The 18,977-nt window shown below is 34.8% G+C and overlaps 1 protein-coding gene across 1 annotated transcript in view; it reads left to right on the forward strand.

Annotated features, from left to right (window-relative positions):
- Nucleotides 1-18,977, forward strand: part of scaf (inactive serine protease scarface) — a 73,286-nt gene that overhangs the window by 52,235 nt on the left and 2,074 nt on the right. The window contains exons 3-10 of the mRNA XM_089648153.1: nucleotides 11,014-11,788; nucleotides 14,734-14,879; nucleotides 15,392-15,970; nucleotides 16,398-16,555; nucleotides 16,801-16,971; nucleotides 17,259-17,383; nucleotides 17,647-17,810; nucleotides 18,541-18,619. Coding sequence (XP_089504279.1) covers nucleotides 11,014-11,788; nucleotides 14,734-14,879; nucleotides 15,392-15,970; nucleotides 16,398-16,555; nucleotides 16,801-16,971; nucleotides 17,259-17,383; nucleotides 17,647-17,810; nucleotides 18,541-18,619 — 2,197 coding nt within the window. The remainder of the gene's footprint in view (nucleotides 1-11,013; nucleotides 11,789-14,733; nucleotides 14,880-15,391; nucleotides 15,971-16,397; nucleotides 16,556-16,800; nucleotides 16,972-17,258; nucleotides 17,384-17,646; nucleotides 17,811-18,540; nucleotides 18,620-18,977) is intronic.

Genomic DNA, 18,977 nt, shown 5'->3' on the forward strand with positions numbered 1-18,977 from the left:
AAGATGTAAGTACATTTTCTTTCAGTTACCTAATTGTGGTTTAGCCATGAATGAAGCAAATTTTAATTCAATTAAATATTCATTCAAGTGTCGCACTCCAAGCTTAAAGTATTTTTCTCAATATCACAATATATTTACATTAGCGTTCTAGAAGATTTTTTTTTTATTTGCCAAAATCATCCAAGGATATCTGCTTATCTACATAATACTATGCGTTAAGTGGTAGGTAAGTGACAAATAAATCGGAAAATTGTTAAAAATGGCAATGATATCACGATCCGACGCAATATATTATTATATTTATTTGGTAATGGGAATTGCTTAAATGAGTGTATGAGCTCACCCATAGATGGCACTAGAATAGTCCACTAGGTTACCCATAGGCGGGGTTAGCTGTCGAGTGTTGTAGAGACCGAGGGGATAATAAATAAGGGGGGAACGTCAAGTTCGGGGTACAGGTTTTTCCAGCCGACCGCCAATTCTAAATCTGTCACATTCAAAGTCCAAGTGAAGCCGGAGTTTTATTCTATCAGAGGGTTTGTGAGAAACCCCGGAGGTAAAACAGAACTAAAAAACCTCTGTGCATTGGATTTTGAATAAGGTTTGTTTAACTTATGTGGTTTAAAATCGAACTAAGATTCTTGTACTTGGTTCTACGAGTATTACTATCTCCCACAAAAAATGCAGGTGGTGTCATAGTTCTACCGGCTCCGAATAGATGAGATTCTAGTTACACGTATAAAGGAGGATAAGTGTAGGTGTTCGTGATATCCCAGAGAGTATTTCAAGAGGTTACTCATAGATGGCATTAGATGGTAGCTTAAGAGGTTACACATAGATGGCATATTGCTGTCGATAATGCAGGGATTGCGTTTATAATAAATACTACTTCTGCAGGTCAAAAATAATTCTTACCGACTTCTAGATAAGCCATCAGAGCTGATTGTATCTATAACAAATAATGTCCAAAGTGACCCCGAAGTTGTGAGACAGACCCAGAGTTAACAGATTTAAGTATAAAGAATCAAAACTCTTTAACGGTAAGTTCTGACGTCATGAAAATTGCACAACTTATTTGTGGGAAATTTCTAGGTCAATGCAACTATTTTCTGCTCGTTTATATCATGAGCTATTGCGCTTTCAATTTAATCTATTAAAATATCTAAAATTTAATATTAATTTCTATGAAAATAAATATCTGTAAATTAAAAATTTGTAATAAAACGAACCAATTTTTGTATCGTTTCATATTATCTGACATCTTTATCAAATACACCTGGTAAAATATTTATTGATTTTGTTTACTAACGTTGCTGGTCCTCACGTAGGAGGCGGACACTTTCAAATTAACACATTAAATAATGATACTATGTAATCAAACATAATTATCTATGTAAGTTGGTTTGAATCACCGCTGTGAATAAATAACCATAAAGGATATGATGTGTCAGCTGAGAAGAAATTTTAAATTCATCTAACCTAAAATCAAGATAAGATTTACAAAATTCTATGTTACTTTTGAGGTTTAAACTCTTGAGCAATTTTGGGAGATATTCTTCACAATAACAAACACCCGTAGAGTATTTTTGGAGCCATATCTCCCAGCCTGACACGGTCTCATATAAGTTACTCCAACTCATTTCGTATTACGGTTAGATATATTATTTAAACGTTGTTCGAAAGAGAAAATAACGCGTTTTCAGTTTACGTACAATTCTATGAAATAACATCTAGCATTAGAAAAATATTTGTTAAACGAAAAAAGGTGAATTGCCGATTAATTTAATAATCCCTTTGTCTAATTTAATGTATTTTCTAGTTTCATGTAAAGTGATAATCACAGTTGACACAATAAAAACCATCGGTAACAACGTTAAAAACTTTATCTGTGCTTACGTTCAAATTTTAATTTTTTTTAAATTTAATATCACGATTTGTAATACTAAAATCAGATATCTGCTTTAAAAACAGTATTTTATTTTGAAAATCGTTCAAAAACAGCGAATTTACCTGAAATCGAATGTTATGCGAAAATATTTTTCGCGTAATTCGCATTCTGGCAGTTCGCCTAAGAGAAGTATATTGTGAAATGTCAGAGGCTGTAGTGGTTAAAGAGTTGTTAGTGCTTCAACAAATTGTGATATAAATAAATACCGTTTTTTCGAATATGGTGCCCTGTTAAAACCTTCCAACGTTTATTTTTTAACTTACGATTTTCCCTAGAAGTCACCTGCCGCTACTGTAAAACTAAAATAATTCTTCTTCCTTTTAATTGGTTATTCGAATGGATAATAATAATGAAAATAAACAATTTCCATCTCGATTTAGCGAGTAGGCAGGTCGCTTTGCGTAATGACGTGTTATTTAAAACGAATTTGGCGGCCATTTAATAATGATATAACATAACAAAGATGCTTTAGCTTCAATATAGACGTAACCAATGAACGATTATTATTCAGTGTGTAATTAGAATTGAGCACAGGTTTCGTTAAAAATTAAAATTTTAAAAATATTATACATTTCTGATACTAAAATAATATACGTGTATTTCTCACATAGCTGGTAATCACTGAAAGTTTGTTACCTATGCCTACCGATATGAAAGAAAAAATGATGTCGCCAGTTAACATTTATTAATTTATTTATTATTTATTTATTTATTAGATACAAATAATTACATACATATTAAAGAAGCTTTGGCTGTCCAACTAGGAAATTCTCCCGTTTTAGGACAGCCAAATTGCCTGGTTTAGTTAACATTTGTACACGCTGCTGTTATGAATTATACTTCCATACTTTACATTAATAGTTAAGCTAGTAATATATAGTCTATATACATATATATTTTTCAAAGTAATCAAAATAAAAACTTTTTCAGACATATTTGTACACCCGAATATTAGTTTTTTTTTTAATGAAAACACCTGTTAAATGTTATCAAGGTACATGTAATAATATGCATAATTAAGGAACACTGTATCAGGGTACATGATAACATATTGGATTAATTCAATTTATAGTTACAATATAAGAAAAATATTAGGTGGGTTTCTTAATTTATTCGCTGTTACTATGCTGTGTATTAATTTACATAATCAAGGTACATATAATATAATATACATAATCAAGAAAAATGTAAACAAGGTACATGAAAACATATTGTATAAACATTATCAATCACAAAAATTATCAATCGCATTGTATCAATCAGATGCATGGTAGGAATTTTTTATTTAACTGCCAATAACAATAAATAAATGAGAGTACAGAACATTTTTGTTTATCTGTTGGTCATCATAAGTTCGCTTTCGACCCCTCCTAAGTCTAGAAGCCAAACATTAACTAGTTTACGCAGAATTCTTATGCTTTTCGATTTTCATAAATCGGGTAAGAGGTTGAATAATTTTGGACCAAGGTAATAGAATTGTCTTTGGGCTAAGGATTTCATAGTAGTAGGTGGAACAACTGGATTCCTCATACAGAATACCATTAGACTGCTAGGGGTCAGACGTGCCTATGAAATTGATCATTTGTTCATTCGTTTTGATCATTGTTTCTACAAATTTCTGAACACCCGAATTGCACTGTTTAAAGATCACCATTTATAATCTAAACCTTGGTTGAAATGGCTTTAGCTGTGTTTGACGTCCAGCTCTGAATGGCCCAGTTATTTTCAACCTACCTTTTCCTCATATAGTTTTCTTTTAACTTCACAACATACCCCAATAATTGGGGATCTCACAGTACCACTGGACGTACTTCAGACGATTGGGAGCAATAGGAATCTCTTCCATAAATATACCTGGATCAATGTGTTTACTTTAAGTTACACCTTATATCAATTATATATACTATCTTGAAGTGAATTCAGAGTTTTCCTTTGTCATTATTTTTGTGTTATGTGTCGTTGGTGTTTTAGAAGTGACTTTTGAAAATTATGCCTATCAATGTAATATTTAATCATAAAAGAAGATAATACTAATAAACCTAAACGTAACATGAACAGAAAAAGACACCGAAAATAAAAGGTTACGGTCGTAACTAGGAATCGAACCCAGGATTTCTGTCTCACCGGGACAATATTATTATCATCATAATTTGGCAAAGATACCAAAACCTAGGTTACAAATAATGCGGGTATACTTTTATATTTATACAAAGATAGCAGCCAAAAAACACATAGGAATTAGTTGGGGATAATATTTTTACGATATTTTTTTTTAATCCCGAAAAAATGTGGAAACAATTACAAAAATTAAGATATTTTTATGTTGTCGAATAAATTATTCATAACGTTTAAATGTACCATTTTCGCTTTGTCGCCAAAACGACATGTTCGTTTTTATTCGTGAATTCGGCCGCGTTGACGTCACGCCGAGCGACGTTGGTGACAGTCGTCTTACCAGACATTGGCTTTCTATTTCATAAAGACGTTGTAGCCTATTGGAACCATTTCTGAATATGCGGTTTTAGATCGTTTTTGCAATCGATAACTACGAATGAACATATTAAAATAACATATGTTTAGCACGATAATCATAATCAAAAAAATAAACTATAAATCTTCCGCACATTTTTAACGATATTCACGGTTTGTAAAAACACCCCATTCTAGATGTCAGATCTATAGTAAAATAATCTCAATGGTTGAGTGCTTAGACGTTGTCCCGGTAAGACGAATATCATAGGTTCAATGTTTTATGTGTCGATTTATTAATATTATAAAGAATCTTCATCTTCAAAGACTAAAAAATACATTTTCTTAAAGTAATCGTGATAACCCACATAAAACATAAACAAAAAAACACACATCTTCAATCAAGTTGTTTTTAAATTATATATCCGGGCTCTAAACAGCCATTTATAATACCAATTTAAACGTCAGTTCCCACTTAATAACATTTAAATAAATCTAATGCAATTTCGCTGTACGATTACCATCAGGTAAAATTACCCTTTCGTTTTAATTTGGCAGTAAAAAACGAATGAATAAATAGAACTTAACTCATCGTTTAAAGGCCTGAATTGAAATTACGTAATAATAAATTTGATCCTAACATCTGGTCACTTTGGACAAAAACAAAATCGTTTGTCGATATTTTTTTGTAAATGGAATCGCTGTCACGGAGTTGCCATTTTGGGAACCGTAGCCATCTTAATTTTTATTATTTGAATATCGAATTTTATGCACTTGAAAGTTTTGGTGTTGTCAGGCGAGGATTATTATTTTATTTTAAATGGTGTTTGGTAGTTCATGGTTAAAAATAGTTGTTTTTTTTATGAAATCTGGATTGGTTTGAAAAGAATTTGATAAAAGGGATTTAGGAATCAACTGTTTATGTGATATGGATCTGGATGTTTCAGAGAATTTGAAAGATTCATCTAATTTCAAAGATGATTTTCAAGTTCTGTTAAGGGTTTACCAAGTTCTGTTATTATTTCAGTTTTGTGATGCCCCTGGCCAATAACGATTTGCAGTGTTGAAGAGAAGTATTTTAGGATGACGGTAGAAAATCTAAAAACGTTATCTCAATAAAAAATTAAAAACAAAAATTGCGACCATCAAATACCAAACACGGTGTAATCTTTACTTCAATGCCTTATTCACCGAACATTTTATTTAATGGATCTTCTTTTTTCGTTTCTGAATTTAATATTCGCCGATCATTCGGTCGCCATTGGCTGAGATCCGACATTATTGTATTTCATAGTTCAAGGTTGGAATCGACTCGAAATAATTCTAATTTGGCCATCTTCAATATTTTAAATGCCTCTTTTATGACATTTAAATGCTGAATTAGGTGACATTTTAAAGGACTTCATTTTTTTAATAAGATTTTTTGGTAGGTAAGAACTTTAAAAGGAATTTGGTTTGTAAAAACCAACCCGTAAAGTTTTTTTAACTATTATACATCCATTTTAAAACTTAAATATTAAAATCTTCGTTTGACTGAGTATTGAACCTTGTTCTCAAGGACTGGAGTCGACAACTCTACCAGCCTTGTCAAATACCAATCGGGTAGGACCGAAATTTATTTCGTGTAATGTCATCAATTTCTATAACATTTATAATCAACCTCCCCCTGTATTATCAGTCTTTGGATTTTTTAAGATTATTTCTGTTTTTTAATAGAAATTTAGTATTTTTTATTTTGATTTAATTTGGGCGATTTTATTCTTATTTATTAAAACATCTTAAAATGTTGTAGTTATTTTTTTGAAATAAATAAAAAAATACAATTTTTGATGTTCTCATACAAATTAAGAGGCTGATTTGATTCAGTGTCCCGGCCTTGTGATCTAGGAGGTTTTGCTCAAATTCGGAATACAAAATCCAGTATCTATCAAAAGACAAAGTCATTCGCCAAGATGTCACATACATAGATTTGGCGCGTTTCGGTGGGTCTTGACAAATTAAAACTTAAACATAAAATTTAAACTAACTTTTAAAAAATTTACATAAAATCATAAACTGGTATTAAACTTAGAAGGTCAATGCTGGTTTTTAATGTACTGGAGTTCCACGTGGAGGAAAATTAAACATACACGGAGAAAAATTAGTACCCTTGATGTATTAAAATTCTCTCCACATTATTGGCAATCCGGTTAAAAACTTCTTGATAACCTTTTGGTAAATTCGTAATAATATTGGAACACGTGCTCATCATATATCTGCGTTTGTCTTAATAATTAATGACGAAATGCGAAAATGTCAGGATTTTTATGAACACGTGTCAATTCATTGGTATTTTACTAATAGTTCAAGAAATTTTTAATTCATTCGTTAAGGACCTGCAATACCGTTTTTAAGAGGGTATCGAATAATTTGAAAAGATTCTTAATAAATAAGCAATATATTTTCAGTAAGTTTTCTCCCTGTAGGCTCACTAGCAGTGTCTGCTCAAGACGATTGGGATCAGTTGGGTCTCTTGTGTGGTACTCGCAAGGTTCGTTTTACCTTATTTGTTACTAATTTATACTGCAGAGCCATAGACATATGAATATTAGTAGACCTGCCCTAAGTGATTAAAAGCGTATTATCCCCACTCCCCATACCGGTTCCATTGGAGCCGGGTGTGCTCGCGTATGGCCTCAAGTGAAATTTGAAAACGTGACGTCATCATTCTTGTGCGAACTATGGTCGAGGCATCATCGGTTCATTTTACGAAATAACACGGCAAACTGTTGACTTGTACTATGAAAACTTGTAAAAATAGATTTGAAAAAGAGAATAAACCCAATTGTCGTATTACATTCCATATATAAGCATTATTTTACTTTATTTTAAGCATATTCACATCGTATAATATAGATCAGTTTTAGAAACATATACTATCACATCGAGAAACGTCTGGACGCGAAACACAAAGCTGGTTGGTTGCTGGGAAGTAAATTATGAACATTTATAAAAGTGTCTTAACTAAATACGTAAACGAAATATTCGACTCTGAAAATAGAAGAAATTTATTTTGCCGAATTTGGACTTCGCAAATTTGTTCATAACGTGGCGAGTAATTTGCGCTCCCATGTAAAAATGTCTATTCATTCAAAAGCAGATTTTACTTTTAAGAAGTAAATGGTGATATTATAATGCGAGATGCCTATTTACTGTCAGATTGATTTATTGACGAATCACAGTCAGCCTTACTCCCTTCGTTCTTCAACAGTTGATTTTACCCCTCGCCATTATCTTCTCGTCTATTAATTCCTATGTCTGTGTGCAGAGCCTTGTAAAAGTTTCGTTTAAAATATTTTAAATATCCGAACAAGCGTTTTTTTGTTTAGTGCAGATCTTAAAATAAAGGAATGTAAAAATGGCCATTTTCTTAATGTAGGTGCTCAAGTCGATACCTATCTTATACCGTCTGGGGTCAGCGTTGGGTCACCAAAAGGCGCCAATATTAAGTTGTACAACATTTTGCACTTTCTCCACTATTTTTCAACTGCCACAATATCGATGATGGAACGTTTATATCACACTGACCAAAGAATTACGAAATTTGTTTTACAGGAAAGGGTACTGCAACAAAATAATTGGACTTGAAACATTCCAAATGAGTAAATACAAGAAGTTGGGTTTAAGCCTTTTTCATATATTTTTAATATTGCTTTCTATACAAGTGCACGCATTAGCGATTTTTTTCAGTAACTGTTTTGAAAAGCGTAATTCACTACATTTGGATAGCGGTATGAAAATTTTTGTGTCTCATGGTTCGGTGTATGTTGGCACAAGCACAGAATACGATTTTGCGCTGTTCGCCAGAAATTCATGGTGATCATGAAAAGAATTTTTCAGAAGAAGAAACTTTCAGTGTAGCCTTGGTGAATGACCACCATTTAGAATCTAAGCGTTGCTCAAAATAGCTTTAGTCCAGTCCTTTATCCAGGTACATTCCAACTTCCAACCTTACTCTTTCCCATCTCCTTACCTTCCCACTCTCTTCGTCCTCATAACATACCCCAATATTGGGGATGTCATAGTGCCACTGGCTCCAGAAGGTTGCGCGCAGTTGGAACACACGTAACTCACATGTGCGGTATTCACATAAAAAAATTTGATACTAAATTTAATCGTAATGGTTTGTTGTAATATTTTCTCTAATCTTATGTTCCTCAGTCAAGAAAATCTGGAAACTGAAAATATATTATTTGTCTGTTTTCTTATTTTTATTTGAAATACTCAGTGGATAAGTGACTGAGTTGTCATCGCGTTTAGGTCTCACCCAGGCGTCCCGTGTTCAATTTCTCGGCTGGCTAAGTCCTCCATCACAACACAAGCAACATTTTCCGCTTACTGTGGTGGTATTAGGAGATTTTCAAATCAAATATGCTTTCATTTCAAATGTTTATCAATCCATCACGACTTTGAAAGTTGACATCTTCGAACGTTGCCTAACGTTAGATTAGTCGCAAATTAGTGTTGTTGCAACGTCGGATTACCGTTTTATGTAACAGAATGTGGATAGGGAAAACTGCGTTATTTTAATCATATAACATTATATTTTTTTCCAAATTATTAAATATTAATTTGCTCTCTAATTTCTGCATAGAAATCAAATCAATTAAGCGCCATTTCCTAATGTTTTTGAACATTCCTAATCGTTTATTTAAGTATTTCTCCATCGATGAAAAGAAATATAAACAAATCGTTTCGTTTACCAATCAACATCAAATTAGCATTTAAAATTAGGAGAAAAAAAGGTGCCCCAACGCGGTGCCAAAATAATTGTATTTGTTCAGATTTACTTTTATGGGGTATATCCGTTTCTGCTTTCTAGGTGTGTTGTGTTTCTCACGAACTCTCTTATTAAATAAAACTCTGGCTTCAACGAAACACTTGGACTGTGATAGATTTATAATGGGCTCTGAAATCTTAATTAGTATGCGGTTGGTAAAATGTAGACCCCCTTAATTTATTATACCTTCGGTCTCTAAAATACTTGAAAGTTAACGCCATCTATGGGTAACCTAATAGACTACTAAGAGTGCTATCTATGAGTGAGCTCTTACATTAATATCAAAGATATCTCTGTGTATATTACATATTATTATCATTTTTATCATGTTTCCTACAAATAATATTTTTTTATTTGTCAGTTTATATAAATTATTTTCATTTCTGTTTTTTCGTTTATATTTATTAGTATTATCTTCTTCTTTACTTACGTCATAATGCCATTAAGTTTTTTAAATCCTTGAATTAACTTGTTTTACTTGCCAACTTCGCCCAAGATCTGAAACGAAAAAAACTAGGAATCTAAAAAACTTTTTATGTATTCGTATTTTTTACAGTTGAATGCGTATATAAAAGCTCCATATCTCATGATGGTAATGTCGTAGAAAACTAAAAATAATTGCGTTTATCTTAAAATGATATACATAGATAAAAATGTGCAAAATTCATGACACCAAGCTCAACGTTCAACTGTTTTCTGATTAAACAAAAAAAATCTTAAATTTTGCATTTTCCCGTTGCATATTCTAATATTATGTTCTTCCCCTTGTCGTATTCGTATCGGGGACCCATCGCCTCAAGAAGGCGCCTCCTTCTGACCTCTGAATAGTCAGGTACTTCCCACTCTCCTATTCCCCATCTCCTTCCTTTCCCCACTACCTTCAACCTCAAAACATACCCCAATTGGGGATGCCATGGTCTCACTTGCTTCAGGTGGTGGGAGCAGTTGGTAGGTACCTACTCTCGTACTTCAATGGCTTACAATCGGTTTTACATACCAACCTATTATTATTTTCTATTGCGTCATTCCGTGGGTTTGAGTAAAAACTTAATTCAGTTCCTTAATATTGCTAAAGCCTTCAATATAATTTTATCATCTTCTGTGTGATGAAGCGCGATGGACCGCGACGCCTTCATCAAAGTAATCACTAAAAATTAACACATTAACAACGTTGTCTTAATGCGTTTGTGCGACTTCCTTATTGTGCACGTGTGCTTATAAAAGGTTTTAAATTATTTAAAATACCCATATTTTATTTTGGAATAAATCAAAAGCAGGATTGGATACGAGTAATATATACGCGTAAACAGCTCTAATATTCAAAGGGTATTAGGAACGTATTTTTTTGCGTATTATTTTATGTTGATAACGGTTGGAGAAAATTATGCAGTCTTGATCGTATTTTTTTTAAATGAACACTCAATGTGTCAAATATAAGTCATAAATCAAGTTATGCTAATAAATGCCATCGATTTTTATGATCCCGAGATAAAACGCGCAATAAATGGGTTTCAATTTTTTGGCCACTGATTCAAAATCCCATATTACTACAGAAAATTATTGAAATTGCTATCATATTCAATATTTTAACTTTGGACAGCTGATGTTTCATATTGGTACGAAAAAAACTACTTTGGTAATCTATAATTTAATAAAGAAATGACCTATAGTAACTGTGCAAGTCTATCCCCCTTTTTAACACATTTCACTTTTTATTAAATTTTCAAGAAATTAACCAACTTAATCTAATAATAAATGTTTGTTTCTTTCTTCACAGATCCGTTGCCCAGTTTCCACTGAATCCTGCTGCAAGATCAAGCCCAAGGGTCCCCAGACCACTTCCCAGACCTACACTGGAAGTTACCAGTCCACCGCCGGACAGAAACTCCAATCTTCCTCTCAGATCACAACAGGATCGGGACTCATCCACATTGCCGGAGTTCCCGGAGAAAAGGCTTTTGGACAGCAGCAAAAATTCAACCAATACAACCAGAATACCGGAAAGCCAGCAGATGAAGTCAGGGCCCCTTTCACGAGCTCTGGAGCCACGGGAGTCTACCAAGACTCTGTCATTTCTCAATCACAGCAGACGCAATACACTAGGCCCAACTTTGGTAATGCAAAGAATCCCGGTACACCTTACCTGCCTCCCAAAGATGAGGAATACAAACCTTACGAATACCCTGAACCTAAGAATCCCTATGACCCTCAGCCAATACCAACTGTTTCCAAGCCAATTCCCAAACTGCCTGCACCCACAACGCCGGTAGCACTGACTAAGCCAACACCTTACGTGCCAATTCAAAAACAAACTACTCCTTATCAACCACAAACCACCCCCCAGAAAGTAACACAGTCTACCCGCTACGAACAACAACGCACTACACCCAAACCCGCCGGCCCAAGTTATCTTCCTCCCATAGATGGGAATCCGAAGAAGGAAAGAGAAGATAATCCAGGGTCATCCAAGGGCAGTCAGCAGATTGTTCCCACACGAGGAGACGATGAAGGAAGCATCATTCTAGACGAAACCAGGACCATCAAGCCTACGGGTAAGGTTTTTTATATAATCATAATAAGTAGGTACATACTCGTATATTAGATCGTGGCATATATTTAGAGAGGTTGGAAATAAATCTTCATACATAAATAGTGTATCTACTGGGGTTGATACAGCAACAGCCTATAGATGTATTTAAGACCAATATTAAAATATTGTGTTTCTTTAACTTTTGACAGATTAGTGTATTTCCCTTTTTTAAGACCGCCTTACTCACAAACGCGGTTTAAATATAACGCGGAGTTAGGTCGGAGTAATGAAAAACTTGACTTAATACCACGGCGTTTGTATGGTTAAAGCCGGTCTTAAACCAGGCATTAGACCGGCTTTACCATACCAACGTTAAACCGGCGTATAAGAATTTAATTAGTAAGACAGTGAGTAGTACATATTGTTCCTAAAGCGATTTCTTACTTCACCCGAGTTCAACACACTTTTTTAAAATTGAAAATAATTCATTTGAAATATAAGAAGAAAAAATACTATGCCTACTAGGGACGGGTTGTTTCGGAGAATTTGAACAATTCTTCAAATTTCAATGTTAATTTACAGGTTCTGTGAAAGATTTTTTCAAGTTCTGTTTTTATTTCAGTTTTGTCAAGTAACTACCCTATGCTGATATAATGACAGAACTTGAATAGGACTTTCACAGAACCCGGAAATCAACATTGAAATTTGATGAATTATTCAAATCCTCCGAAACAACCCATCCTTAGTGTATTTTTTATGATTGTACGGTTAAATGGGCATTTAAATTCATGTCATGTCACCACATCATAACAATAGTTGCATTGCCAACGCATTTGCATTGCGGGCCAATGTGTGGGGCCAAGTGGTCCAATATACATTGGACCAGCACATTGGCCCGATGCATTGGGCCAACGTGAACTAGGGGCATTAGATTTTTGCTAAAAAAGCTGTGTGAACTTCATCATGTCAAAACTCAAAGGTTGTGTTTCTGATTCACATACAGATAGATTTCTACCTAAGTTAGAATAATGAAGTTTTGCTTCTGTTCTTAGAATAAGTTTTGTGATGTCAGGTCATCCAATTTTTTTTTGTGATATCAGGTCAACAAATATTTTTTGGTGATATCAGGTCAACCAATATTTTTTTGTGATATCAGGTCAAAAAATATTTTTTTGTGATATCAGGTCAAACAATATTTTTTGGTGATATCAGGTATTAGGTAACCAATATTTTGATTTAGTGATCCATAAATTCAGTTGGAGAGAGATCCAGATCCAGATCCATTTGGGGAACCCAAAGCAGAAAATTGAGGTTTTTCGTTTTATTTGAACAGCACATCCGCTTTGACCTTAGTACCCTTGCACTATAATTGTATTTGTTACACCTTTAGCACATTTTCACAATATTAATAAATTATTGTGTAAATATTAAATATACTCAACATTAAATGTTCACGAAATTCCTCAAACGAAGCACTAAATAAACTAACTCTGGCACACTTGCACACTTTTCATCATTAAATTTATTTCATAATGTATTTATGTTAAAATATTAAATATTTTTATTTTTCTAAAAATTAATTATATAAATCTAAAAACTTTTTTTTGAATCCTTTTTTTCCTATTTAAATATATAGGGTTTAAAAACAGTATTTTAATCATAGACATATGAATATTAGTAGACCTGCCCTAAGTGATTAAAAGCGTATTATTCCCCACTCCCCATACCGGTTCCATTGGAGCCGGCTGTGCTCGCGTATGGCCTCAAGTGAATTTAGAAAACGTGACGTCATCATTCTTGTGCGAACTATGGTCGAGGCATCATCGGTTCATTTTACGAAATAACACGGCAAAATGGTGGCTTGTGGTATGAAAACTTGTAAAAATAGATGTGAAAAAGAGAATAAACCCAATTGCCGTATTACATTCCATATATAAGCATTATTTTACTTTATTTTAAGCATATTCACATCGTATAATATGGATCAGTTGTAGAAACATATACTATCAGATCGAGATACGTCTGGACGCGAAACACAAAGCTGGTTGGTTGCTGGGAAGTAAATTATGAACATTTATAAAAGTGTCTTAACTAAATACGTAAACGAAATATTCGACTCTGAAAATAGAAGAAATTTATTTTGCCGAATTTGGACTTCGCAAATTTGTTCATAACGTGGCGAGTAATTAGCGCTCTCATGTAAAAATGTCTATTCATTCAAAAGCAGATTTTACTTTTAAGAACTAAATGGTGATATTATAATGCGAGATGCCTATATACTGTCAGATTGATTTATTGACGAATCACAGTCAGCTTTACCCCCTTCGTTCTTCAACAGTTGATTTTACCCCTCATCTTTAATATCTAGTCTATAATATATTCATATGTCTTTCAAATATTTCAAATCTCCATAATAATTGACGTTAAACTGATTTAATATGTTGTTTTATTGTTATTTTTGGTTGTAAATTGTATTTTACACTTTGATATAGGTAGATAAGATATATAAATATTGAAAAGTATCTTGCAGGACATTATTTTTTTTATTGGCCTCAATCCCTCAATTAGATTGTGATGAAAAGCAATAAGTATTAGTGTTGACCTAAAATATTCAGATTTTGAAATTAAAAAAAAATGTCAGAACACTGTTTGAGAGTTTTCTCCAATAAAAAATGTGGCATCTTGCCTTATTTTCATGTTGCAAAATTTCTCTTGATGAAAATTACGTAGTGATTTTAAAAAGTTTCTTTAATATGGAAATAGATACAATACTGTGCAAATTTTAAAAAACGTAAAAACTCAAACAAGATTTTTTATTTCATTTTTTACTATCCGTACAAATCGGTATTGATAGTTTTGACACAAAAACAATTTCAAATTTGATAAAAATGCCAGCGTAGATGCAATAATATTTCAGTATAACCTGAAAAGATTTCATTGTCTAATAAGTTTGTTTGTTTAATTTAGATACCCCCTTCGCGCCCATCATCCCCTCCGGCTGCGCTGCTGCCCTCAAGTGCACCCCCAAGGAATTCTGTTCTGCTGATGGCATCATCTCCAACTCCAGCGTCAGGCTAACTCAGGAACAGGAGAACTTCAGAGTGCCACTCACGGTGAGATACACCTGCAGATCAAAACATAACCTTACTAAAAATCTGACCCAAAGTAACATAACCCAATCTTACCTATCGATTTCCTAACCTGGCTGAATCTACAGCAAGAAGTTTTTGAAAGGGGAAATCATTTTTACGAGAACTTCAAAATCATTCTTTTTCAACGGACCGAGATTATTCCCAGAATAATTCTAAATAATTGAATATTATCAGGCCTGTAAAAAAGACTTGATTTGTTATATTTCCTTTGTACGATTTTTCCTCTTGATTATCTTTCAAATTTATGTTTATCACATTCAAATTCCGAAAAAAAAAAATTTTTACGACACTAACAGACTTCAACAAAAGGTAAGTAGGTAGTAGCACTGATGTAAACAAATTATATAGTGTGTACCTGTGTACCTAAATATGTGTTTATAGTGTATAGTGTGTACCTAAATATGTATTAGCATTCACCTGGTTCGTAAATCTGGTCAAATAAATTAACGATTTTTTCTATGGTCCAATTTTAGGATTGCAAAGAACCTTCAACCGGAGTAGTAGGCAAGTGCTGTCGCGATCCCAACTACACTGATCCCTGGCCAACGAACCAGCTAGGTCAATGGATCCCCGGAGCATTCGGTGACACCGGAGCTTACAAGGACAGCCAGAACAGAGGCAAACCCTCCCGGGGACCCATCGCCGGCCAACAGAACCCCATCAACAACCAAAGACCCTTCAACAACGGCTTCGGACTGAACCCAGCTGGATCAATCAACAACCCAATATACCTGGCAAACCCCAACGCGATCGGTCAGATCAAGAACCCAGTCAACCCTGGAGCATACCAAACCCCGCCCAATCAGAACAACCCAAGGAATCCAGGTGTTTTCCCAACAGGATCCACCGGAACTCCTGGAAAGCAAACATTCCCACTGACCCCATTGACCAAGCCCAACTTCCCAACTGGATCAGCTGTTGGCACAGGGTTCCCAGACCCTTTGAGCCAGGTCAACACCCAAGAACTCTATACTGACGGACAACTGCTGCTGGGAAACTACGCCAATGCCAAGAAACCAGAACAGATCCAAGGATCTTGCGGAGTTAGACAGGTAAGAATCAGAGCATATTAAAAATGTTATTAATTATTTTCACACCAGCAAGCTTCGTTGAACTTTTTTCTTACCTTTTTCTCTTTTCAACCCTTTTTTGACAAATTAAACAGTTGTAATATCAATCATGCCTATAATCTGCCAGGGCAGCGTTGTAGTCTTGTAAAGGTAGTTTGATTTTGAGTAGGTATACATCTAAATCTAAAGGGAAAAATTAATGTAGTTACCTACCGATGAATCGCAGTCATTTGAATCTATTCATGTGGAGCATAGTATGGAAAATATATATATTTGTAGTTGTAGGTTGGACACTTTTTGAACAGACCTAGTATTTACGAGATTTCAGTATGGAAAATGATTAAACCCCTTGTCTGCAGGTCTGTTATGTATTCATCTTATTAATGTGTTGTATTATTTTATTCTTCAGGGCATCAAGCCTCTAGGAAACAAGGACTTGTTCGAGGCCGACTTCGGAGAGATCCCATGGCAGGCGATGGTGTTGCTGCAGACCAACAGAACTCTGCTGTGCGGAGGTGTCATCACCTCTGAGAATATCGTCGTTACAAGTGCCCACTGCATTGATGGGTATGTAATCTAACACAGCCCTGAATTATTATGCAGTATTTAGTGAACCGTCAAATATTATACTGCAAGGCTAGAAGGTTAGATAAGTCAATAATATAGTATTATCCAGTTGGTTCATAATCAAATTTCACGGTTAGAGAAGACACCCCTGGTAGGGTTTGCAATTAATTAGCCTTCATTATCGTGAATTATCTTTCGCCGGGTTCGGTCGCATTGAAAATTGTATTAATTACGTTTGTTTACAGTCTTGAGGCCAAGAACGTGCTGATCAAGGGAGGAGAGTGGAAGTTGGGAGTCGACGAGGAGCCCAAGCCATTCCAGATTGTCCAGGTGGCCAAGATCCACAAGCACCCCCAGTACTTCACCGGAAGCCTGCAGAACGACTTCGCCGTCCTTGTGTTGTCTGAGAAACTCAGGTAAGACTGAAACCAAGTATTTACATAATTTGACTGAGCGTAGCGAAGTTCTGTTTTAACTCGACTGTCTTGGATTTCTTCTGTTTCCGGTTTAACATGTTGGTCATTTTAATGATTCAGTAAATATTATTTTTTCAAATGTTAAATAGTCCTGCTGATTTGGACTTTCTGATACTTTTTTTTTTTAAATTTGTGGTACATATGTAGAAAATAAGAACAATGATGATCAATTTCTAATGACGTTTTGTTTTGATCATATGTAATAATTCTGGCTATTTTTTGCGCAGATACGCACCCAACATCGCCCCCGTCTGCCTGCCGCCCACTAACCAGGATGCAAACCAGAGATTGTACCAGAGCGGAGGTCGCTACAAGTGCATCACCACCGGATGGGGAAAGCAAGTTCTGCAAGGTTAGTACCCTAATCCTAAATAGAAGGTGTCCTTTCCATTCCAATTTACTCATATTCTGCTATCCTATTATTTGGAAAATTAATTTCATGGGCAACGAAGAAGCCAGGGACAAACTAACAAAGATTTCTAAAACTTTGGTCATGTTTTTCAAAATAAACAAAATATATTAAAAAAAAATTAAAAAACGATTATAAATTAAATAAGACTATAAAACAGAAATCACGTGTCTGTTACTGAACAATGTTGTGTTTTCTCCCTCCAGTGAACATCCCCAACAGCATCTTGCACACAGTGGACATGAACCTCATTCCCCCCACCCAGTGCCAGGCCCAGATCCAGCAGAACTACCCTCACCTCCTGGAGAACTACGATGCCAACACCTGCATCTGCGGACAGCCTGCCCAGCAGAGTGCTAGCGTTTGCAAGGTAGGTTTCCTAACAATTCTTACCCACTAACTACATCATTATTATGGAAGGTTGGCACACTATTGCTGTCCCTATACAACTCGAAAGTGCACCCTGCTGTTGAGTATGGCATCACTTAATACCTGAAAAATTGGGAAAACTTTGTGCAAAAAGGGCAATCAGTTTGATCGAATCCTTCTTATTAAAGATTAGTTTCAGTCTTTAGAACTTTCCAGTATTTCAATGAAAGGTGCTCATTACAAGTAAGTTAGTGCTTGTTTGGTGCTTCAGATCTGGTACACAGCTGGGAGACCCTCGACCTTTTGTCGTATATGGACAAATACATTGTTACATGTATGACAGTACTGTGGTACAAGCCCCCATGCGGCGCGGAAACTCTTATAGCTTGAAGATCTGTCCTTTATAAGTTGAGATGGTTTTATTTGGCCAAATTAGACCCCCAAAAAAGGCTAATAAGCACTTCTCAATGTTTTTTTTTAAGGAAAGACAAACATTTCCATGTTACGAATAACTTGACAATAATTTGAAAATTTCCTACTACAACCACAGAAAGTGGAAATTTTTTCTTGTGTCGTGATGGAGGACTTAGTCAGCCGAGGAACTGAACTCACAAAGCCTGGGTGAGACCCAGACGCGATGCCAACTCAGTCACTGACCAGTCACTGTTTACTGCGATCGCAAAATAAAACCATGCATAACACTAGTAATAGAAATCTTATTTTGTTTTCAGGTTGATATTGGTAGTGCTTTGGCTTGTACCAACGGAGATGGAACTTACTACATGGAGGGAGTCTACTCCTGGGATGCAGGTGTGTTTCTTAAACATATTAAAACATTTTATTATAGTCATGGAATACGCTACATATGAACACGCAGTTGGATAGAGGACATTTTTTTTTAAGGGACGTGCGTTAGTGGTTAAAGTAAGTCAAGTACGTCCCTTAATACCCTGTATGGGTGGGCTTTTTACTGACTGAAGTAGTCCTTGGTGCTTTTAAAAAATTATGATCAATCCTATATCAATTACCCCTTGTTGACAAATCATCAATCAGAATCAAAACATTGCTTTAAATGACTTACTAAAACTTTGGTTTAGTAACCAAATCTGAATACACAGATACTTTTCAACCCGCCGCTTTTATCTTCCAGTAGCCTTAAATAATATTG

This window comes from Hesperophylax consimilis, chromosome 27 (genome assembly GCF_061612785.1).
Source record: "Hesperophylax consimilis isolate HC1 chromosome 27, BYU_Hcon_1.0, whole genome shotgun sequence".
NCBI classification, from domain to species: domain Eukaryota; kingdom Metazoa; phylum Arthropoda; class Insecta; order Trichoptera; family Limnephilidae; genus Hesperophylax; species Hesperophylax consimilis.